This window comes from Garra rufa, chromosome 5, assembly GCF_049309525.1.
Source record: "Garra rufa chromosome 5, GarRuf1.0, whole genome shotgun sequence".
Taxonomy (NCBI): domain Eukaryota; kingdom Metazoa; phylum Chordata; class Actinopteri; order Cypriniformes; family Cyprinidae; genus Garra; species Garra rufa.
The window spans coordinates 51,690,275-51,714,721 of NC_133365.1; the positions used below are offsets into that span (position 1 = coordinate 51,690,275).

General features: G+C 39.1%; 1 protein-coding gene across 3 annotated transcripts in view; it reads left to right on the forward strand.

The window, feature by feature from the left end:
- The window catches only part of tnca (tenascin Ca), a 96,281-nt gene that overhangs the window by 52,145 nt on the left and 19,689 nt on the right, over nt 1-24,447 (forward strand). For 2 of the 3 annotated variants that reach the window (XM_073840770.1, XM_073840771.1), the window contains 2 exons: nt 1,274-1,537; nt 9,115-9,390. In XM_073840770.1, coding sequence (XP_073696871.1) covers nt 1,274-1,537; nt 9,115-9,390 — 540 coding nt within the window. The remainder of the gene's footprint in view (nt 1-1,273; nt 1,538-9,114; nt 9,391-24,447) is intronic. The other variant, XM_073840772.1, reaches the window with a different exon arrangement.

Sequence of the window (24,447 nt, forward strand, 5' to 3'; positions counted from 1 at the left end):
ACTACAGATAATGCTGAAAATTCAGCTTTGATCACAGCAATACATTACTTTTTACAGTATATTCAAATAGAAAACAGTTACTTTAAATCATAATAATATTTCACAATTATTTACAATAGTTTTAATCAAATAAATGCAGCCTTAGTAAACACACTGCAAAAAAAAGTTCTTGCTTGGTATTTTTGTCTTGTTTACCAGTTCAAATAACTTAAATCAAGATACATTTACTTAAAAATCCAAATCACTTAATATATTAAGTCTTGTTTTCTGGGGTAAAAAAAAAAAAAAACAGAAAAAGAAAAATTCAAAGATAAAACAAGTTTTTCTTTTGTTTTCATTTTGTTTTTTGTTTTTGTTATTGTTACCCTATTGGCAGTTTTTTTTCTTCCATATTTTAAGCCTAAACTCAATTTTGATAGATTTTTCAGAAAACAAGACTTAATAATTTTGTTTCTAAAGTAAATTTCAAAAAAAAGAAAATTCTGTCATCATTTACTCACCCTCGTGTTGTTCCAAGCCTGTATGAGTTTCTTTCTTCTGTGGAACACAAAAGAAGTTATTTTGAAGAATGTTGGTAACCAAATGGTTGCCGAAATGACTTCCATGGTATTTTTTATTTTTTATTTTTTTTTTAACTGTGGAAGTCAATGGCTACCGGCAACTGTGTGGTTATCGACATTCTTCAAAATATGTGTTCAACAAAATATTTTTTTGTAGTCCATAAGAAACATCTTTCAAAAATGGTAGTGTGCATCACTCTTTATATAAATACATGCTTTTTTATCTTAGGAAAATGCATACCAAAAGATAACAATAAGAACAATAACTGTACTTTGAAAGCATTTAAAGAAATAATTTACCCAGATATTTAAATTCTCTCTTCATTTACTCACCTTCATGTCATTCTAAACTAGTGTGACTTTCTTTCACGGATCATGTTCACATCGCTCTTTTTTGCATAGTGAACGCAGTGACCGAAAGCACCATAAAAACATCATCCAACCCGACATCTTTTATAGCGTTTCTCTTTTTTTTTTTGAAGCTTGACAACATCTGACTCGCATTCATTATGTGCAGCACCACAAAAATTCTCCTAAAACCTCATAAAAAAGACCCACAGGTTTGGAACGACATGAGAGTGAATAGATGTTGACAGACTAGTCTTTATCTCTTCAGTCGTTTTGATTCCATTCTCTTGCATGCAGACGCCATCAAAGTTTCCTGGCATGAATGTTTCTTTTGTGCTGTCATTTCGAACCTCCCACCCACACAGATCTGGATCCTCCACGAGACCTGGATGTACGAGACTCCACCGAAACCACCCTGGAACTGGTCTGGAAAAGGCCTAGGGCCAAGATCTCCACCTACAGGCTAGCGTTCGTCTCTGCGGACGGCCGACGGGAAGAAGTCGAGCTGCCTGCTGCCACATCCACCTACACCCTGAGCGGCCTGAACCCTGGCATGCGCTACACCGTCACCCTCGTGGCAGAACGCGGACGGAGGAGAAGTGCTCCCGCCACCGTCACCGCATCCACAGGTGAGGGATTCCAGCTGTAAAGTTGGTTTTGAATGCTTTAGTGCAACATGATAATGTCAGTGTTCTGTTTTCAGGTGTGGACAAGAAAGATTGCGTTGTGAGAATGATCATGACTAACTTTTATTTGCATTTTTTTCTCAAATGTCTATTTAAATTCATCAGAATTAGACCTGAAATATACTCTATGCAAGAACATTAACAATTGTGAAACATTATGTTACAAAGTGTGTCAAAATTGCAAAAAATATGTTTTCAATTGTCAGTCAGTGTATTTTATTTTTAACATACTGGAAGAGTACACTGCAAAAAAATGCTTTTCTTACTTTTCTTGTTTTCTAGCCAAAATATTTAAAAATTCTTAAATCAAGAAGGATTTCTAGACGAGTAACAATTTTCTTGTTTTCATAAAAAACAAGTTAAAATTAAGTACTTTTTTACTGAGAACAAGCAATCTGCCAATGGAGTAAGCCAATAAAACTTATTTCAAACAGAAAACGCGATTAGTTTTTTTACCACATTGGCAGATTATTTAAATTTTTTCAAGCAAAAACACACTTAATTTTGACTTTTTTCTGAAAATAAGAGTAATTTTTACTTATCTAGAAAATCCTTCTCGATTTAAGATATTTTAGATATTTTGACTGGAAACAAGACAACAAATCTAAGTAAGAAAAGCATTTTTTTGTTTTCAGTGTACAAGGCTTTTGATGTTTGAGCCACTTCTAGTTATTTAAGCTGTATGAAAAGCAATCCATTCACAGGAAATTGCTTATAATTGAAAAATAAGTTAAAAAAAATGTAAACCATAAGTAAACTTTATTGTCGTCAACAAGTGCAATGCAACAGTACATGTTAAATGAAAATATACTCACCCTCAGGTCATCAAAGATGTAGATGAGTTTGTTTCTTCATCAGATTTGGAGAAATTTAGCATTGTATCACTAATGCTCACCAATGGATCCTCTGCATTGAATGGGTGCCGTCAGAATGAGAGTCCAAACAGCTGATAAAAACATCACAATAATCCACAAGTAATCCACACCACTACAATCCATCAATTAACGTCTTGTGAAGCGAAAAGCTGCATGTTTGTGAGAAGCAGATGTTTTAACTTCAAACAATTGCTTCGAACTGAAATAAGAGTCCTATAATATTGATTTCTCCTGTGGAAAAAGTCATCTCGTCTGAATCAGGAGAGAAATATGCACACATCAAGCACCATTCACAAGTGGAAACGGTCCAAAATATTTCTAAACAAATGTATTTTGATGGGATGGACTTTTTCACTGGAAGAAGCATTATTATGTTAAGAACTCATATAAGTTACATCTTAATCATGGATTTGTCTTACAAATATGCAGCTTTTCACTTCACAGGATGGTAATTAATTAATGGGTTGGAGTGATTACTTGGGGATTATTGTGATGTTTTATCAGCTGTTTGGACTCTCATTCTAACGGCACCCATTCACTGCAGAGGATCCGTTAGTGAGCAAGCTTGTAATGCTAAATTTCTCCAAATCTATTTCAGTGAACAAATAAACTAATCTACATCTTAGATGACCTGTGATTCAGTACGTTTTCAGCAAATGTTTATTAATTATTAGTAGGTTCAACACATCTTCACTACAAGTGTTTACTTCTGCATTTGTGTACTTGAGTAAAGTATGTTTCTGGTCTTAATTTATGACACTGTGTCTAAACCAGCTGCACCACCATAAATGGAATTGTTATGTATAGCTCCGCCCATAATGCAATCTTATTGGTCCAAATTATGTATATTAATCATCTAATATGTTGCGATTGGCTGTTGCACCTGATAAGGGAACAATGTATCAAATGATCATTCATAATTGGTCTTGAATGAAGGGATTTGCACGATGCCATTTCATCTGTTGTTCCCAAGTGTCATGTGTTTTGTCTTTTTCTTGTAGCATCTTTCACTTTTTATCTAGCGAACACATTTCCTGAGCTCGGTTCAGCCAAAGGCACCGACGACAATGTCATTAGCTTTGCGTCTCTCGACAACTCAGAGATCCCGTTCTCTGGGAGCGGATACGAGGATCCCACTGGCACCTTGACCGTGTCTAATGTCACATACGATGGATTTGATCTCGCGTGGGAGTCAAATAAGCTCATTGGCTATGATAGTTACACTGTAGAACTTAAAGATTTCTCAGGGAAGTGGAAGGAGGAGGTTTATCTCCAAGCGGAGGTGAATGACACTAAAATCCGTGGCCTAAAGGCTTCCACGGAGTACCAAGTAAGGCTTTATGGAATATCCAATAACCAAAGATCTTCACTACTAGAAGCAGTTGCAGTTACAGGTATACACTTTCTTTTGGGTTTCAAGTCATCTGTTTGATTTAGTGCCATTGCAACTTAAAATGTAAACCTTTTTGGTTTCATAGGTTTAAAAATGAAATGATGCAGATTTGTGCATGAATATGCAATAGCTCCCAAATGGTAGAGCACAAAGACATGCATGGTGATAGATCAGGATGTGGATGCATATTTGGGCTGGGTGATAAAAAAAAAAAATCTCAATATGTAATTTAAATTATTATTATTTTTATTTTTTAATTATTATTATTATTATTATTATATTATTTTTTTTTAAAGAGGAGACATAATTAAAAAATGTGGCCAATTCAAGTTGTTTAATGCAAGAGATATTTTTATGATTTATTTTAAACAAATTAATTAGTGCTGTCAAATGATTATATATATATATACAATTTGTGTTTTATATTAATATATGTTGTATTTTTTTCATGATATTTTATATTTTAATTCTATTTCATTTTAATTGTTATTATATAAATAATTTTTAAGATATTTAATTTTTTTAATATGGCTGTTTATTAGCTCAGGAAATTGAGGAAATTGTTAATGATAATAATGAAATAAACTGTGTAGGTAAAATGCATTTGAACCTTTCCAAATATAACAGTGCACAGCAATAAACAGCAATATTTGAATTTAAATATGTATTTATTAAAAAATGTAAATGAATATTTAATTTCTAATCAATCATTTTAATGCATAAAAGTATGTCATGAAAATGCTTCCATAATAAGTCAATTGGTTCAGGCATAGAACTTGTTTTTTTTACTACGGAGTGTTTTTTTTAATGTTTAATATTTGTACTCTTTATTGTGAACATGTAATGAATATTCAGTATATCACTCAGCCCTTGTATGTGATTGCTCATTGGCTTAGACAAGAAAATCCACACAAGATTTGCAGAGTTGAAAATTTAAGAGGATTAATCCTCTTCACAACCTAAACTGTGTGGTAAAACATGCATGAAAAGCCAATGAGCACAGACTATCGTTTGGTACTTATTAAAACTCTCAGAATCGACTTCATGCATGTCCTTTCCTCAAAACATCTTGAGGTCTGCATGGATTCTCCATCAGCCTGAAGCATCCCATGTACTTCCACACTAGTGGACTACTTGGAAACTTCAGCAATTAATGGCTCATGGTCATTAATGTCAGATGTTTTCAGATGCATGTAGATTGAAATCATTCAAGAAGATCAGTAACATCATTTGCATGCAAATAGATTTTTATTGCATGCAGTGTAACTCAAACCTCAGTTTACATCGAGAAACCGAGGGGCGAATCAACTAAGAAATTATCTGTAGTATTGTGTCTTCAATCCATTTCGTATATATGCCTTGAAATGATCACAGTGCATAAAATAATATTGGTCCTTTTTTGGGTGTGCAATATGACACATGCAAGTGTTATTTTAATATGAGTGAGAAACTATTATAGTTTTTATTTTATAATTTTATTTATTTTTTTAATGCTACAACCACTTTCCAGGATAAACAGGATATTAATGTGTAGATTAAAATGTATATATTCATATTTTAATTGTGCAGTAAGTTGATGACTATTTAACCTCTTGTTTTTACAGGTAAAGCATCTCAAATTCTGTCTTGTTTTTTAAACTCTAACCTTAAACGCACCTAATGTACTTTCCACTGTAGCACCAAAGTCTACCTCTCCTGATGTTGTTGCTTTGACCTTCAAAAGTGTTTCAACAAGGCTACCAAGCCTCCATAAGGAGGTTCGGCCATCAGTCTCTACCTCCACTCTTTTAACAGAGGATTTTAAAGCTGAAGCCTCAGGCGATGAACTCGAGGGCCCGAATCAAGGGCCTCCGGGTGACCTAAACGTCACTGATGTGAGCAGGAATAGTTTGAGGCTGTCTTGGTCTGCTCCTGAGGGAGCCTTCGATAGCTTCATGGTTGAGTTGAACTCAACATCAAATAAGTCCAAAGACAGCGTTATTGAAGTGTCTGGAGAAGCCAGGCAGGTCCTTGTAGATGGGCTAAACCCTGACACGCTTTATGAGATTACATTGTATGGGATGAAGGAGGGCGAGAAATCCCAACCAGTCAATGTTCACATCAAGACAGGTACATGGACATGAGTTTCAGAAACCACAGTCATCCGCCCTAACTCCAATATTCATAATGCTACAAATGTCATGCATTTGTTCATTCATTCAAAGTAAAAGTTACATTGGGAGCAATTCTGCAGGCGTTAGATGGTTTGTGGCAAGTGTGTTTTTACACTAAAGTGTTTAATGCAAACCCAAGTCCTTTTGACGTCAGAGTTTGGTTCATTTGGTTGGTTTAAAAGATTTTTGTGTCTACACCAAGAAACCACAGTAAATTTGCTTGAGAAATGGCTGTGGTCTTTGGTTTCTGTGGAGTCGATTATCATGAAAGCTTTCCAGTCAAACTAAAACCGTTTTGATTATTCTAGCTTGTTTGCTGTTGCATCTTTTGTGCCTGTTAAAGGATTACTTCACTTCCAAAATAAAAATTTCCAGAAAATTTACTCACCCCCATGTCATCCAAGATGTTCATGTCTTTCTTTGTTCTTTTGAAAAGAAAATAAGGTTTCAGTGCAGCTTCAAAGGGCTCTACATGATCCCAGCCGCGGAATAAATGTCTGATGTAGATTAACGATCTGTCATTTTCTAAAAAAAATTTAAATCTAAATACTTTTTAACCACAAATGCTTGTCTTGCACTAGCTCAACCTCACATATTACGTAATCACGCGCACATAATTTTCACGCACATGAGTTTTTCACCCTGCACTCTTAAAAATAAAGGTGCTTCACGATGCCATAGAAGAACCTTTTTTGTTTAAATGGTTCCATAAAGAACCTTTAACATCTGAAGAACCTTTCTGTTTCACAAAAGGTTCTTTGTGGCGAAAGATGGTTCTTCAGATTATAAAAAAGTAAGAATGAGATGGTTCTTTAAAGTACCTTTGACTGAATGGTTCGTTGTGGAACCAAAAATGGTTCTTCTATGGCATCGCTGTGAAGAACCTTTTAAAGCACCTTTATTTTTAAGAGTGTACCGTACCTTTTTGAACCAACACAGACAAAGAATTTAGCGTGTGACCTTTCCAACATGATTATGCAATGCGTGAAGATGCGCATGAGCGTCGTGGAGCTAGTGCAAGACGAGCATTTGCGGATAAAAAGCGGATATTTTTTTTTTAAATGACCAATTGTTTTGCTAGATAAGACCCTTATTCCTTAGTTGTGGGATTGTGTAGAGCCCTTTGAAACTGCAATTTTAAAGGAGAAGTTCACTTCCAAAACCAAAATGTACAGATAATTTACTCACCCCCTTGTCATCCAAGATGTTCTTTCTTTCTTCAGTCGTAAAGAAATAATGTTTTTTGAGGAAAACATTCAGGATTTCTCTCCATATAGTGGACTTCTATGGTGTCTGCGGCTATAAAGGGCTCTAAACAATCCCACCCGAGGAATAATGGTCTTATCTAGCGAAACGATTGGTTATTTTCTTTAATAAATGACAACAATGCTTTTTAACCTCAAATGCTTGTCTTGTCTAGCTCTGTTTGTACTGCGTATGTGTATTCTGGTTCAATACAGTCTCATTTTCTCCTCTTACATTGCTGCAGAAGTACTGACCCAGTGTTTACAAAGTGAACATGCAAAGAAGATCAAACGGCCTTTACAAAAAAAGCAATGTAGAACGATTTTGAAGTTGGAGGACAAAATGAGATGGGAGTTTTTCGACATAGCCTAACTGTCTTGAACCAGAATACACAGAGTACATGCAGAGCTAGACGAGATGTGTTTGTGGTTAAAAAGTAAAGAAATTGTCAATTATCATTTTGCTAGATAAAACCCTTCTTCCTCTGAAGCTACATCCTGACATGTTTTCATCAAAAAACAGTTTCTTTACGACTGAAGACGTCTTGGATAAGAGGGTGAGTCAATTATCTGTAAGTTTTTGTTCTGGAAGTTGGAGATCTTCAATCCTTTAATCTTCAATCCATTGAGCGCCATTGAAGTCCACTATATGGATAAAAAGCTTAGAATGTTTTCCTCAAAAAACGTCATTTCTTTTTGACTGAAGAAAGAGAGATATGAACATCTTGGATGACATGGGGGTGAACAAATTATAGGGTTATTTTTATTCTAGAAGTGAACTAATCCTTTAAATATTTAGTTGAACACTACCTTTTGGGGTCAGTAATATCTAAAAAAAAGTTTAATGCTTTTATTCAGCTACGACACATTAGTGTTATTTTAAGGATCATTGATATAGTTTTTGCTAATATTTAAAATTTAGATTTTATTTGTACATTTTAATTTTAGTTACATTTTAGAAATATCCTGTATATTTATTATATTTATTATTATTTATTTTTGTTTAAATATATCTATATAGTTGTTAAGCTTAAGTTCTTTAGCTTTTAGTTTTAGTTCATTTATTTTATTTATTTAGTTATTTAGTACTTCAACTTAAACTGAACAAAAATGATAAATGTTTTGTTAAGAAATATTATATCTCAGTTACTGTTTTAATTTTTTAAATTCTGAATTTGAAATAAATATTTAAAAAAATGTATTTAACTTTTTTTTTTTTACATTATCACAGTTTATTCACTATAGTTTAGAAAATGGTAATAAAATATGACAAGAACTCAGAGTTAAACAACAAATTCATCTTGATAATGTCCGATAACTTTGATAGAAAGGTTACAATCAGCCAAAAAATCAGTCAAAATATTACTGCTTTTACTGTATTTATGATCAAATAAATGCAGCCTTGGTGAGCATAAGAAACTCAAAAACATTTAAAAAATATTACCGACCCCAAACTTTTGAACTGTATATTAGACATCAAATATTGTTAAAAATCAACTTTTTCCAATCAAACTCATATTCACTTAACATTTTAATTAATACCCGAGATTTGATCTCAGCACCTCTAGTGCCGCAAAACACCTGCAGAATTGTTTCTGAACTTTTCATGAGAAGCCTCCCCTTGGGATTAAAGCATGATGCAATTCTGAATGTTTTATCTGATCATTATTTCTCAACATGAATGAACAATCTCTCTGTGCCTCATGTCTTTATCCATATCATTTCATTCCATCTATGAACTGTTTTATCTGTGGTTACGTTAAGCCAGTGGTGCTGGCGAGTTGAGCTCATTTCATTATGCAAATGTAATTAATTTGAGTGACAATAACTCATGTCTGATTTCTTTGTCCGTCAGAGGAGCAGAGGCCGCAGGTTGGCAGTCTGAGTGTGTCTGATGTATCTTGGGATAGCTTCAATGTGTCCTGGACCATTGAGGATGGCTCTGCCTTTGACAGTTTTGTGATTGAAGTGGCAAATTCAGCAGGTCCAGAAAGACAGAACCTGTCGGTATCTGGTGATGCACGTAGTTTGTGGATGTCTGGGCTCAGTCCCGACACGTCCTATAGAATTACGTTATTCGGAGTGCATCAGGGCTCGATCCTGGGGTCCATCTACACTCAAGCAGCTACAGGTACCCATGCTTACCTGGATATTCCTGATGAAAAAGAAGTGCACTTCACCATACCTTTTTAAAACAGTACTTATTACAATAATAATATGCTTGAAATTAGATGTAAGTGTAAACTACATGTAATGTTTTCAGACCCTTAATTGCATTTACAATTAAATGAAAATGAATTAGTTTACATTTAAATGCAATTAGTTAAGAGTTGTTACTTAAGAGTGCGTTTTTGACACATGCACACTAATGTACTAAAACATAATAATAAATATATATAAATAATTATATAATAAATAATTTATAAAATAAATAATTTAAGATATTTACAATTCTCACACATATTATGTTGATATTTTATAATGTTTTATCATGATGAATAATATTTCATTATAAATGTAATATTTTATCATCATATCAATATATTTTTTGTTAATACATTAAATATTAATTATTCTCACATTTAAGTTGCCATTTATTTAATTATCATATCATATGTATATTTTAATGAATTATCGTAAATGTTATATTCATATTTTATTATATAATATATTTACAATTCACCTAAATATTAAGAAATATTATATTAATATTTTATATTTCAGAATATGTATTTCATTAAAATAATACTCCAATATTAATATATTGTGTTGTTTTACATTAAATATATTAAATATACTCTTACAGTTAAGTTGCACTTTTATTAACTATGTTCTGTATATCAATGAATTCAATTCTCACATATTATATTAATATTTCATATTTCAGAATATGTATTTCATTAATATAACACTTCAGTGTTAATAATATAATTTGTATCGTTTTACATTAAATATCATTATATTAATTATACTCTTATAGTTAAGTTGCTTTTTAATTAATTATCATATTATATGTATATTTTATTAATGAATTATCGTAAATGTTTTATTAATATTTCATAATATATAATGCATCATTAATATATTACTCCAATATTAATATATTTTTTATTGTTTTATTAATATAATACTTCAATATCAATAGATTTTGTCATTTTACATTGAATATTATTATATTAATTACACTTTATTTTATTAATTATTATATGTATATTTTATTAATGAATTATAGCTGTTATGGTAATATATTTAATCATATATAATGCATCATTATTATAATACTCCAATATTAATGTATGTTGTATTGTTTTATTAATATAATACTTCAATATGAATATATTTAGTTTTACATTAAATATTATTATATTAAACCAATTACGTTGCTCTTTTTTATTATCATAATATATGTATATTGTATTACTACAGTATCAAATGTTATATTCATATTTCATAATATAATATTTACAATTCTCACAAATATTAATATTTCATATTTCAGAATATGTATTTTATTATTATGATACCTTAATGTGTATGATATATGTTGTTGTTGTTTTTTACATTAAATATTATATTAATTATATTCTTAAAGTTGCACTTTATTACATTATGAAATTGTATGTATATTTAGTTACTAAATTATCATGAATGTTATATTCATATTTCATAATATATTTAAATTTCTCACAAATATATTAATATTTCATATTTTAGTATGCGTTTATTAATATAATTCACATGTATATTTTATTACTATAATACTTATTTAATTTAATTTGATACTAATTTTATTTTGATAGCACTTGTTCATTAATTATCAGAAATATTATATGTATATTTCATTAATTTATCTTACATATTTTTGAATTGATGCTTTTAATTTGACACTTCAGTGGCCTTTATTTAATTTATTATGATAAATATATTCATATTTAATTATCTGCAAGTACAGTTTTTTAATATATATAGTTTTAAGCTGTTGCACACACTACAAGTGCACATTAAGTGCAATGAAGTGAACTTCTTTTTCACAAGGGATGGGACATCTATGATCTATTGTGCCTTTTTTCTTCGTCTTTTCTCTCTTTCTGACCTTTTTAATTGTGGTTGGGAGCTGTGGTGTCAAGCAGGTGCTTCTGTGCTTTAACTTTTCCTTTTAATTTTTCACCAAACCTAAACATCTTTGTCGCATGGGATCGCTGAGAATGATGAGCGAACACTTAATGGTGTCCATAATAATTGGTTGATTGTGAAATGACTTCTGTTAACAAATCTAACCGATTGTCACCTCTACTGTTCCAGCCACTGTGTCGGTCTTGCCTCAAAGTTGATTGCGTTGGGGCAGAGAATATGTCGTGTTTCCATTCATTTCCTTCCACTGAAATCAAAGCTTTGTGTTCAACAGTAATCACTGTCGACCATTATACTATCATCCATTTCATCCAGCTGCCCAAATGCATGGCACCAGCACCCATCTCACACATTTACCGCATTGTGGTGAGTTTTGATGAGCTGCAGTGATTGCAACAAATTTCATCTTCTTACATATCATTTCATTCACTTTATTGTGGTCTCATCATCTACCTGCATCATTTCACACACCTTTTGATTTTATATAGAAGCAATGTGCATTGAATAAGTAAAGTCCATTTCAATTTCTTGTTGATTTTCAAGACTTTCTATATCAGGGGTCCAGAACTTTTTTTTTTATAAATATACTTTATATACAGTATATACACACATGTATTTATTTATTTTTATTTTTATGTTTTAATTAGATTTTTTATTTTAAAATAAATTATTTCAATGGTGCATTTTTTTATTCATTTTTAAAAATAGTTTAATAATGTAAAAACCTTTTTTTTTTTTTTTTTCCTTTTTTTTTTTTAAATAAAACATTTTAACGGAAAAATCTAAATAAACCTTTACAGCTATTATATTGAGGACTTTCTATGTCAGGGGTCCAAAACCTTTTTTTTTTGTCAGTCAAACCTTTGTCCTAAAGTATTTTAAAATATATAAAAATATAAATATAAAGTAATATATAAAATAAATACTATATTATACTATATATATATATATATATATATATATATATATATATATATATATTTATTTATTTATTTATTTATTTTTTGTGTGTGAGTGTGTGTGTTTTAATAATTGTTTTTATTTTAAAATAAATTCTTTTAATGGTGCATTTTTTATTCATTTTTAAAAATAGTTTAATAATGTAAAAACCTTTTTTTTTTTTTTTTTCTTTAAATAAAACATTTTAACGGAAAAATCTAAATACTGTAAACCTTTTTAGCTATTATTTTGAGGACTTTCTATGTCAGGGGTCCAAAACTTTTTTTTTGTCAGTCAAACCTTTGTCTTAAAGTATTTTAAATATATAAAAATATAAATTTAAAATAATATATAAAATAAATACTATACTATACTATACTATACTACACTATACTATACTATACTATATATATATATATGTATATAATTTTTTTTGTATGTTTTAATAAAAAATTTTTATTTTAAAATAAATTATTTTAATGCTGCATATTTAATTATTTTTTAAAAATGGTTAAAAAATGTAAAACCTTTTTTTTTACATTTCATTATTATTATTATTATTATTATTATTATTATTATTATTAAATCATTATTATTACTACTACGAAATAAAAAATATATTTTCAATTAATTTTTTAGCAATTGTTTAAAAATGTAAAAACTGATTTTTACAGAAAAATCTAAATAAACCTCAGCTATTATTTTGAGGACTTTCTATGTCAGGGGTCCAGAACTTTATATTTTAATGTTTTAATGTTTTAATTAGATATTTTATTTTAAAACAATTTATTTTAATTGTGTTAATTTTTAAAAATTGTTACAAAATTTTACATTTTTAGCTATTATTTGTCACAAACGGGACGACCAAGAGTGAGGATCCAAATGCAAGGCTTTATTAAGCAGATCGTAGTCAGACAGACAGGGTCGAAAACACCAGCAAACATGAACAGCGAAGACAATCCAATAGCGTAATCCAATAAACAAGCGTGGGTCAAAATCCAAGTGGGCAGTCCAAATGAAACAATGAAATGAAAACAAGAAACTAGAAAACTAAGACTAAGACTGGGAAAACAAAAACAGAACTATGGCTAGGGAACAACAAGGAGACTAGGAAACCTGAGAGCAAAGGAAAACGCTTGGTAGAGTCCGCTGGAGCAAAACAATACTTCGCGATGTGTGTGTGTGATGAGCTGGCTTTTATGTCTGATAAACAGGAAGTAACCATAGAGGCAGCAGAGGGAGCAGCAACAGTCAGTGGGGGTAAGGGCTCCCTCTGCTGGCCTGGCGTGACATAGCCCCCCCCCAAGGAGCGGCTTCCAGACGCTCCAAAAAGCAACAGGAGGAAACAGTCCAGGGGAGCGGTGGGGGGGCCAGGAGACTGAGGCAGAACAGGTTGGGCAAAGGCCCTCCAGAGCAGGGCAGGAGATTCAGGAGCCCTCCAGGGCAGGGCTGGAGGCAGAGCAGTCCTTTGAGGTGGAGCAAGAGTCTTAGGAGCCCTCCAGGGCGGAGCAGGAGGCTTAGCGACCCTCCGGGGCAGAGCAGGAAGCGTAGAAGCCCTCCAGGGCGGAGCCGAAGGCGGAGCAAGGGGTTTAGGAACCCTCCAGGGCGGAGCAGGAGGCGGAGCGGCCCTCCAGGGCAGAGCAGGAGGCGCAGGAGCCCTCCAGGGCGGAGCAGGAGGCGCAGGAACCCTCCAGGGCGGAGCAGAAGGCGCAGGAGCCCTCCAGGACGGAGCAGGAGGCACAGGAGCCCTCCAGGGCGAATCAGGAGGCGCAGGAGCCCTCCAGGGCGGAACAGGAGGCGCAGGAGCCCTCCAGGGCAGAACAGGAGGCGCAGGGGCCCTCCAGGGCGGAACAGGAGGCGTAGAAGCCCTCCAGGGCGGAACAGGAGGCCGCATTATGGACTGGGACCTGGGGAGAACAGAGATAGAGGAGGCAGACAGAGCAAGGAGAGAAGTAGAGAGTTCATGGGAGAACGTGGCCTCCATAGCCGTGACCAGGCAGACGAGAACTTCAGGAACGACTTTCGTGGCAGTTCCTGGGCAGACAGAGACTTCTGGAACGGCCCCAGACGCCAAGACAGAGATGACAGGGAACCTAGGCGGTGCAGGCAGAGCAAGGGACCTTGGCGGAGCAGACAGAGCAAGGAGTCTTGGCGGAACAGGCAGAGCAAGGAACCTTGGCGGAGCAGGTAGAGCAAGGAGTCCTGGCGGAGCAGATATAGCAGGGAACCCTGGCGGTGCTGGCAGAGCAGGGAGCACTGGCGGTGCTGGCAGAGCAGGGAGCACAGGCGATGCGGGCAGAGCGTGAAGCCTTGGCTGAGCGGGCAGAGCGTGAAGCCTTGGCGGAGCGGGCAGAGCGTGAAGCCTTGGCGGAGCGGGCAGAGCGTGAAGCCTTGGCGGAGCGGGCAGAGCGTGAAGCCTTGGCGGAGCGGGCAGAGCGTGAAGCCTTGGCGGAGCGGGCAGGGCGTGAAGCCTTGGCGGAGCGGGCAGAGCGTGAAGTTCCGCTATGTACGCCACCTCCGAAAGAGGTATAGGCGCAGCGGACATGCCTGTAGATGAGGTCTCCAGAACAAACTTGTGGGCAGACTCATGGGCCGAAGAGGCAACTGGGGCGCAGTGTGCAGCCCACACACTCAAAATGGCGATAGCCATAACAGGTAACACAGTTGGCAGAGGAATGCCCTCCGGGTCATTGGGCGTGGGGCTTGGGAGCGTTGGCTCTGTGTGACTTGGGAGCGTTGGTTCTGCATGGCTTGGCAGCGTTGGCTCTGCATGGCTTGGGAGCGTTGGCTCTGCATGGCTTGGGAGCGTTGGCTCTGCATGGCTTGGGAGCGTTGGCTCTGCATGGCTTGGGAGCGTTGGCTCTGCATGGCTTGGGAGCGTTGGCTCTGCATGGCTTGGGAGTGAAGGCTCTGGATGCTCAGGGGAGATGTGACTTGGCAGTGAAGAAGTAGCTATGACCTGACTCGTCATGACAAGAGCAGCAGTGACTTGATTAGGCGTGAGAGGGACAGCTGTGGCTTGGCTTGGCTCGGAGGGAACAGCTGCTTGACTTGGCCTGACAGGAACAGCAGCTGTATCTTGACTTGTCCTGGCAGGGACAGTGACTGTGACGTGACTTGACTCGGCAGGGACAGCAGCTGTAACTTGACTTGACTTGGTAGGAACGGCAGCTGGTGCAGGTTCGAGAGAAGCAGATATGACGTTCACAGGCGATGGCTTGGTTGACGTGGCGTGAGCAGACGCTGGCTTGGTTGACGTGGCGCTAGCAGACGCTGGCTTGGCTGATGTGGCGCTAGCAGACGCTGGCTTGGCTGATGTGGGGTGAGCAGACGTTGGCTCGGCTGACAGTAAGGGACCAGCCGAACGAGCTGACAGCAGTGGTGGGTCCTCCAAGCTAGACATTAGTCTCTGATACGTCCTGGAAGGGTGAGAGTCTGACGCTGTAGCCACCCTGTTAATAACAGCCTCAGGTATGGCGGCCATTTTGTGTGCCAGCACGGGCGTGGCGGTCATCTTGGGTGCAGGCTCTGGCGTGGCGGCCATCTTTGCAGCAGGCTCTGGCGTGGCGGCCATCTTTGCAGCAGGCTCTGGCGTGGCGGCCATCTTTGCAGCAGGCTCTGGCGTGGCGGCCATCTTTGCAGCAGGCTCAGGCGTGGCGGCCATCTTAGCAGCAGGCTCAGGCGTGGCGACCATCTTAGCAGCAGGCTCTGGCGTGGCGGCCATCTTTGCAGCAGGCTCTGGCGTGGTGGCCATTCTGACCGGGAACTCAGGAACGGAAGCCATCTTATGAACGTGCTTTGGAACGGCGGCCATCTTGTGAGCAGGGTCTGGAAGAGCGGCCATTTTGCGAACAGGATCAGGAAGGGCGGCCATCTTGGGTGCAGTCTCAGGAAAGGCGGCCATCTTATGAGCTGACTCGGGAAGGACAGCCATCTTGGAAGCAGGCTTTGGGACGGCGGCCATCTTGTGAACTGGCTTGGGGGTGGCAGCCATCTTGTGAACAGGCTTGGGGATGGCGGCCATCTTGTGATCGGGCCTTGGGGTGGCAGCCATCTCGTGAGAGAAGTCAGACGTGGTAGATTTCTTGTGAGCTGGGTCCAATCGGGTGACCATCTTGAATGCGGACTCAGGAAGGATGGTCATTCCGAAAGCTGATTCGGGAAAGGCGGCCATTTTGTGAACAGGTTTAGGGACGGTAGCCATCTTGTGAAGGGGCTCCTGAAAGGCAGACATCTTATGAACAGGCTTTGAACTAGCAGACATCTTGTGCTTTGGCTCTGGGCTAGTAGACATCTTGTGCTGTGGCTCGAAGCTAGCAGACGTCCTGTGCTGTGGCTCGAAGCTAGCAGACATCTTGTGCTGGGGCTCTACTAGAATACCCACAGTACATGGAGAGCCGCATAACGACAGTGCATAGTTCATATAATCCTTCAGTGAGCATAAGGATTTCCCCCCAGGCAACATTGATCTTGTTGGTTCATTCAGCCCCATACGGAATAAGTCCTTAAAGTATACCTCATCAAAAAATGATACTTTATGCAACAACTCACTGAAACGTTGAACATATTCCTTGATGGGGAGATCTCCTTGTCTGAGGAGCAGAAGTTGGTCGACTGGGTCCATGTTGTGATGCTGGTGGTGAGTAAAGCCGCTGGATCCGGGTGTGGCGAAGTATTCTGTCACAAACGGGACGACCAAGAGTGAGGATCCAAATGCAAGGCTTTATTAAGCAGATCGTAGTCAGACAGACAGGGTCGAAAACACCAGCAAACATGAACAGCGAAGACAATCCAATAGCGTAATCCAATAAACAAGCGTGGGTCAAAATCCAAGTGGGCAGTCCAAATGAAACAATGAAATGAAAACAAGAAACTAGAAAACTAAGACTAAGACTGGGAAAACAAAAACAGAACTATGGCTAGGGAACAACAAGGAGACTAGGAAACCTGAGAGCAAAGGAAACCGCTTGGTAGAGTCCGCTGGAGCAAAACAATACTTCGCGATGTGTGTGTGTGATGAGCTGGCTTTTATGTCTGATAAACAGGAAGTAACCATAGAGGCAGCAGAGGGAGCAGCAACAGTCAGTGGGGGTAAGGGCTCCCTCTGCTGGCCTGGCGTGACATTATTAGTTGTAAAAAAAAAAAAACATTTTATTAAAAAAACTTAATTATAAAGTATTACAATTAATTACTCATTAATTGGTTTTTAATCCTTTAATCCTGAGCTAATCTTAAACATTATTTTAATTATCAATGCTTTAATGTAATAAAAGTAACAGTAGGATTTAGCAAACAATATTAAACAATATTTTAATACATGAAATTGATATTTGTAATAAAATATAATACTACTTGATGATAATTAAATATTAACTAATGATTGCATTTAAAATATTAATTAAATATTCAGACGTACTGCTTTCTGGGCATCATCCAAGCATTAACTTATACTGCACTGAGCAAAGAGCATTACTGTATATTATATGGCATGGGAATATTGTAAGATTGGCATGGGAATAAATCAGAATAGAATATCTTGATGCATCTTTGTGTGGATTGCTTCATATGCACTAACACAATATTCTTAACCTGTTTTGACACTACAGTGAACAAAAACAACGAAATAGCCTTAGATTTGTTAATAACTGAAAATACATTCTTGTGTTTCCCTATCCTTTTTATTATTTGTTCTGCTTTTATTTTCTGTGCTTTCATAGTGAGGCCTGCTTGACATCCTGCATCCGCAGTGTGTAAGCCAAGCATCTATCTATATACAGAAAATTACCTTTGAAAATGAGTATTTTCTTTAATGTCAAACAAATTATGATTATGAAACCTGATTTTCATGAGAAAGCATGTTATGCATGCATGCAAAAATAAATCTGCGCTGTTTGCATGCTGCAGACGTGGGGTGTGGAAAACAGGCCAAATCTGGCAAGCACACTTGAGGTGCATTTTAAAACTTAATCCATAACACTAGTCAGTATTCCTAACAGTTCTCACAGAAGAAAAGCAAATATTTCCTGTAATTAATCTGTCAGAAGTTTCTCAGTTAAACCAATTACACATGCAAATGATGCATATTATACAGTACGTGCAACTGCATTAGCGCTTTTCCAATAACCGTTTCTCCTTTTAGATAGCGCTCCAGTGGTTGGCAATCTGTACGTTTCTAATATTACATCAGAGAGCTTCTCCATTTCATGGAATGAGACGAAAGGAGATATTGAGAGCTTTATCCTGGAGATTATAGACTCTAGCTGGCAGCGGGAGCCAGTCGAATATAATCTGTCACACAGTACACAATCGTATGAACTCACTGGGCTACGGCCGACTACTGACTATATAGCTTACCTCACTGGAGTCGTGAAAGGAAGGAAAACAGAGTCCGTCAGTGCTGTCGCCTCCACAGGTAACCGCAATTCTCTCCTTTCCTTGCTGTTTCCCCCCATTTGTTTCTATTGGAAATGATAAATCAGGCCTTAAAGGAGTAGTTCAACCCAAAAGACCATATTTACTCATGTCATCAAACCTGTACGTTTTACTTTCTTCATATGTTGAAAATCTCTCTAAAATGGGTCCATATAATTCTTCTGGAGTCATATGATAGCTTTGTGTGAGGAACATCACTGAAAGTTTACCCTCTGCTTGCACATGGTCAAATCTGGTGCCTCAAGATGAGTTGCATCAGGTTCGACTTAAATACATTAGCGACTAAATTAAGTCTATAACTCACACAAAGACCCAGCTAACTAACAGAGAACATTCTCGTAATGTTCTGGCAATGATTTTAATCTAACATTTTTTTTTAAATGTTACTTCTTGTCTCAGAACATTCAGAAAATATTTTTCTATGCGTGCAAAATAAGAAAATCAAATGTTCCCTTAATGTTCGCAATACCAAGGAAAACTTTTGTAAAACATTTTTTAAAAATTGACATTTTGAACATTTGGAGAACACTCAGAAATAGTGGTTTCATAACTTAATTTGAATGTTTGCAAATTTTCACATTTGTGTTAGCAGGGGACATGGAAATATAGTTTTATGCAGTATTTTCATAGTGCTTTTTTCAGTAATGTTAATAGAAAGTTCAAAGTTGTCTGGCCTTCAAACATGTTCACAGAACGTTAGCATTAAACTAATTTATACATCATGTTTCTTGAAACGTTTTCGTTAGATGTTCATTTTTTTAAACATTCAGAGAACATTCAAAAATGATAAAAAAGGAATGTTTCCTTAACTTTTGCAATTCTAAGAAAAACATTTTTAGAACATTTAAAAAGCAGAATGTTTTAAATATTCTGAGAATATTCAGAAGTAACAGAAATATTCATAACATTAATAGAACATACGTTCAAAGTTATCTGTCTTTAATAATGTTCTCAAAACATTAGCACAAAAACATTTATAAATCATTCATGTTTAACATTTTTAAATGTTTTTGTTTTGGAACATTCCGAAATCATTTAAAAAATAACATAGTAAAATATATATGGAATATAGTGCATAGTGAATATATAAGACTTTTATTGTCAGTAATATTCATTCAATTTTGCAATAATGTTCTCAAAACGTTAGCATGAAAATGTTCATACATCGGTTCCCTTCCGAAGGGAACTCTCACTGCGTCCTCTAGAGGGCGCTTTTGGGGAACGCTGCAGCGTGCCTCGAGTCTGAAGAATGCATAGAAAAACTACATGAAATGGCCGGCGCCAGCGTATGACGTCACCGCGGCGCGTCAGTCGCTGCCGTTGCGTCACTACCGGGCGACCATAACATAAAGAGGCGCCCGTGCAACACAATACATCTTCGCTGTCTTCAGCTTTCCCGGTTTGGATGTGCATGGGAAGAAACGGTAAGAATCCTTTCTTTGAACTACTATCATGGCAAGCACTAGCAAGTCGTTTAAACGGTGTGTTCATCCGTGTCCGCGTTATTTGACACCTGATGACACACATGATCTTTGCGATATTCTGTTTGGGCTAAGAGCACACACGCGATGTCCTTGAGGGGGCATTGTGTATACATTATGAGCGCTTCTCTATGAAGAAGCTCCGGTCTCGTCTGTCTCTCTTTCTGAGGAAAGATGAGCGTCCACTTGCCCCTCGCGGTTCGGGTCCTGCCGTTGCCGAGGCACGGAGGAAACTGAGCTCGTGGGGCTCGCAAGTGGAACTGGCTGACGATTTTGAGAGGGGTCTCTCTCTCTCGCCAGCCGGAGACGACGACAGGCTCCTAGCTGATGATGGTGCGTTATCGCTGACGTCATCAGATCCAGGAGCAAGTGCTCTTTTGGGTTCCACCCAAGAAGAGCAGGAAATGCTAGAGATGGATGAAGACGCTGAGGCTGAATCCTCTCTACCTTCCTGCCCTGCATACGAAGAGCTGCCAGAGGTTATGGACCGCACCACGGCCAGGCTTGTCCTGCTGTGGAAGCGGGCTAGAAAGATAGCGCCGCGGGGTCGCCTTGACGAGCGATATCTTTTCAGGCCATAACCATCCAGCTCTGGTGAGTCTCCCATTCCTTCCCGATCTTCATACTGAAATCGAGAGGGTCTGGAAAAAGCCGTACGCGGCGCGCATTCATAGTTCGTCCATTGCGAACTATGCTAGTATCGAGGGTTTGCGCGACCACGGCTATGAGAGGACGCCCCTTGTGGAAGAGATGCTATCTCTCCACAGGGCGGGCTTTCTCTCTCAAGACTCCCTCTCTGCCTTCTCCGGCCCTGCTGAACGGCAGAGCGTATGCAGCAGCAGGTCAGGCGGTGGGTGCACTGCACACCATGGCAGTGCTCCAAGCCTACCCAGCCGATCTGCTGAAAAATCCTTTATCCCTCGAAGGTCCAGGTATTAGCCCGAACACCACAGGGGTCCTGCTCCGCCTCCTTCTGAGGAACGGAGGTAGGTGCAGAAGGCTAGTGTTGCATCCCGCGCTCCTCCCCCGCCTGCGAGCAGGTCTAGGAGGCGACGCGGATCGAGAGGTGACAGACAGGATTTCAGGGAAGTCATCCAAGCGAGACAAAATTCTCGCAGGGGTCAGAGTAATACCTCTCCTTCCCTCGGTCCAGTCGGGTCGCCATATTAATTCCCCTGTCTCCATTTAAGCTTCCTGCACTCCCCGGACCCATGATGTCCTTTGGGGGTTCTACCTGTATAGAACCCTAATTTTCGGACGGTCTGGAATCAGGCGGTCTCTGAAAAAAAAAAAAAAAACCCCGCCTCTTTCTATGAAACAGGATGCTTTTAAATGGGTGAGTATGATCCATTTTTTACGTGAAGGAACTTCATACTGTCTCAGACCTGTGTATGTTTTTCTCTATTCACAGAAGAAATACGACGAGTCTACGGCAGACGCCCCCTCTGATCCTATGGATTAAGGTTACGGCAGTGTTTGCCCTCTCCACTCCACAGGCTGTGCGGTAAATCAACCCTTACAGCATATATTACACATAGGACCTCTGTCCTCTTCAAGGTAAGCTCCCTAAGTTTTTCTTAGGTTTGCCCTTGGTATGTTTATGCTGTCCTTTGCAGGCCTAGTGTAGACTTATGTCCTGTTGAGACAGGAGCATAACTCCCTAGTTACGCCCCCCTTATGGCTGGATAGGCGTGTTGCCTGCAGGGTTTGGGTTGCGTGTTGTGTTTTTCCCTCAGAAAAGGAATGTGGAAACATCTCAACGGAGCACCCCTCCCTTCCGGTTGTATGGTGGTGTCCGTCTACACAACACTCGTTCCAGCACAATCGGGCTTCTCCCTTCAGTGGTTAAACGAGCAAAAGGAAATTTTTCCTTTCTCCCTAGGTAAGCATCTTAAGATATTTATATTTAAGATTGCACTAGTATGTTTAACTCTGTTGCAGACGGCCTGCGTGCGAGGATCCGCTTCGTGTCCTCTCCTAAATACGGTTTCTATGGAAACTGAGTGTCTACACCTGTTGAGACAGGTGTTCACTTACATAGGAGTACCAGCAGTCCGGAGTGCTCGCTGCGGACTCGGAGCAGGTTTGGTTGCTCCCTTTTCTGCGGAAAAGGCTTTTTATTTGAGCACCACCTGGTGACACGCTTTCCAGCTGGGGTCTTGATTCTCGGTGTGCGCTCCCCTTTCTGAGGAAAGGGGTTTTTATCTGAGCGCTACTTTGAGACTCTCTTCAAGTCGCCTCATTCTAAGCCTGAGGGCTGAAGCAGCACTTGATGTAGGATCTACACCCAGGCTGTCGAATGTCTCCCCTACAGAGGGTTTGAGCATCCTTCGGTGTTTAACACCTTAGAAAGCCGTCACTTTAGGATCGATTCTCGCTCCCCAGGCCTAGTTCCACTTCCCTTTCTGAGGAAAGGTTTACGAAGTGTCTGAACTAGGAAGCTGCCCTTATTCATTTCGGAGCTTCCCAGAAACTTTCAAGGCAAACAGTGCTCCCCTTTCTGAGGAATGGGTTTGTTAAGGTTAAGAGCTCACGTTCCTCCCTGTGCGCAGGATTGCTGGAACGGACCTGAGCTCCCCTAATCCAGGGTTTCCTTCAGAGCAACTTCCCAGGACTGAGTGCTCCCCCTTCTGAGGAATGGGTTTGTTAAGGTTAAGAGCTCACGTTCCTCCCTGTGCGCAGGATTGCTGGAACGGACCTGAGCTCCCCTAATTCAGGGTTTCCTTCAGAGCAACTTCCCAGGACTGAATGCTTCCTCCCTCCTGAGGGTAGGAATCTACCAGGGACAGACCTTTGAGAGTTATGGACCTGCTACAAGGATGTTGGCGTGCCCCCTTTCCAGGGTTCACTTATAAGAGCACCACTCCTTGGTGGCCAAGTTCTCCTCCCTGTTTCCCAGGGTAGGAGCTTGACCTTCATGCTTCAGGTTTCTACTCTCCAGCCTTTATTCTGGATGTATGCTCCCCTCTATGAAGGGTAACAGTGAGAGCATTCGCTCCTGTTCGGTTGTGCAGCTCCCCTTCTGGGAAGGGTCTTCTATGAGCGCCAACCCACCTTCGTGAGATTGCCAGACCTTCATACAGGTCGCGTGGACCGGGCTGTGCACGCTTCCCCTTTTCATTAAGGGTTCCCTAAAAAGACAGCAGTGCCCCCTTCTGGAGAAGCGATTCTCCCTGTGGATCAGGGTCAGGATTTTTGTCCTCCACTGTCGTCCACTATTGCAGGATGGTCTCAGCTCCATGTTCTTCTCTGTTGACAGATAGCTTGCGAGCTTCTGTCCAGGGGAGGGTTAGTGTGGCAATCCCCTCACCTTCAGGGTTATCCCCTTTCCGTCTCTTCAGACGGCATGGAGCTGATAGTGAAACCCTCTGGGAAAACACTCTCCTTAAATCCGATCATGTCGGTAAGCGTCCCACGCTATGCCTGGGCGTCTTCCAGTTAAAACCACAAGTGTGGTAAGTGCACACACACCTGGGGCACTTCTATAAAATCCACGTGTTGGTAGGTTCCCACCAAGTTTGGGTTCCTCTTTTAAATCCCTTTTTGGTATGGGTCACACGTTTTGCCTTGTTCCCATCTATTGGAGTCGGCTCACAACCCCGGTTCCCTGGGTTCGACTCCTTTGATATCTTAGCTGATGTCTGCTGACCATCCACTATTAGGGCGCGCCACTACTAGTGGCCCTTTGAACGGACCCAGGACAGGTTTCTGCCCTCATATGGGAGCCAGTTCCTGAGGGAACTAGGCCCTATGTTGCGGTAGTTTCTGGTTCTGACAAGTCTAAGTTTCCATCGAAGCTTAGCCGTTTCCCTCAGAAGGAATTACTATAATTCCAAGCCTGAGCTGTGCCCTGGGTTCTACCCAGTCTGGTAAGTGGGTAACAGGTCAGGCCTCTGGCCGGGAGGGGTAACGTTTTGACAGCCGTCACCACGTCCTAGTAGGGGCAATTCCTCTCAGAATTGTTGCTTAGTGCTCGCTGGCTTAGCATGCACTCCCCTCAGCATGGCAGTGTTGGTATACCGTTCCCCAAAAGCGCCCTCTAGAGGACGCAGTGAGAGTTCCCTTCGGAAGGGAACGTCTCAGGTTACGTATGTAACCCTAGTTCCCTGAGAATAGGGAACGAGACACTGCGTCCTCTAGGCTTCTTCGCCATGCTTCGGACGATAAAGCTTCAGACTTTGAAGATGTATTGTGTTGCACGGGCG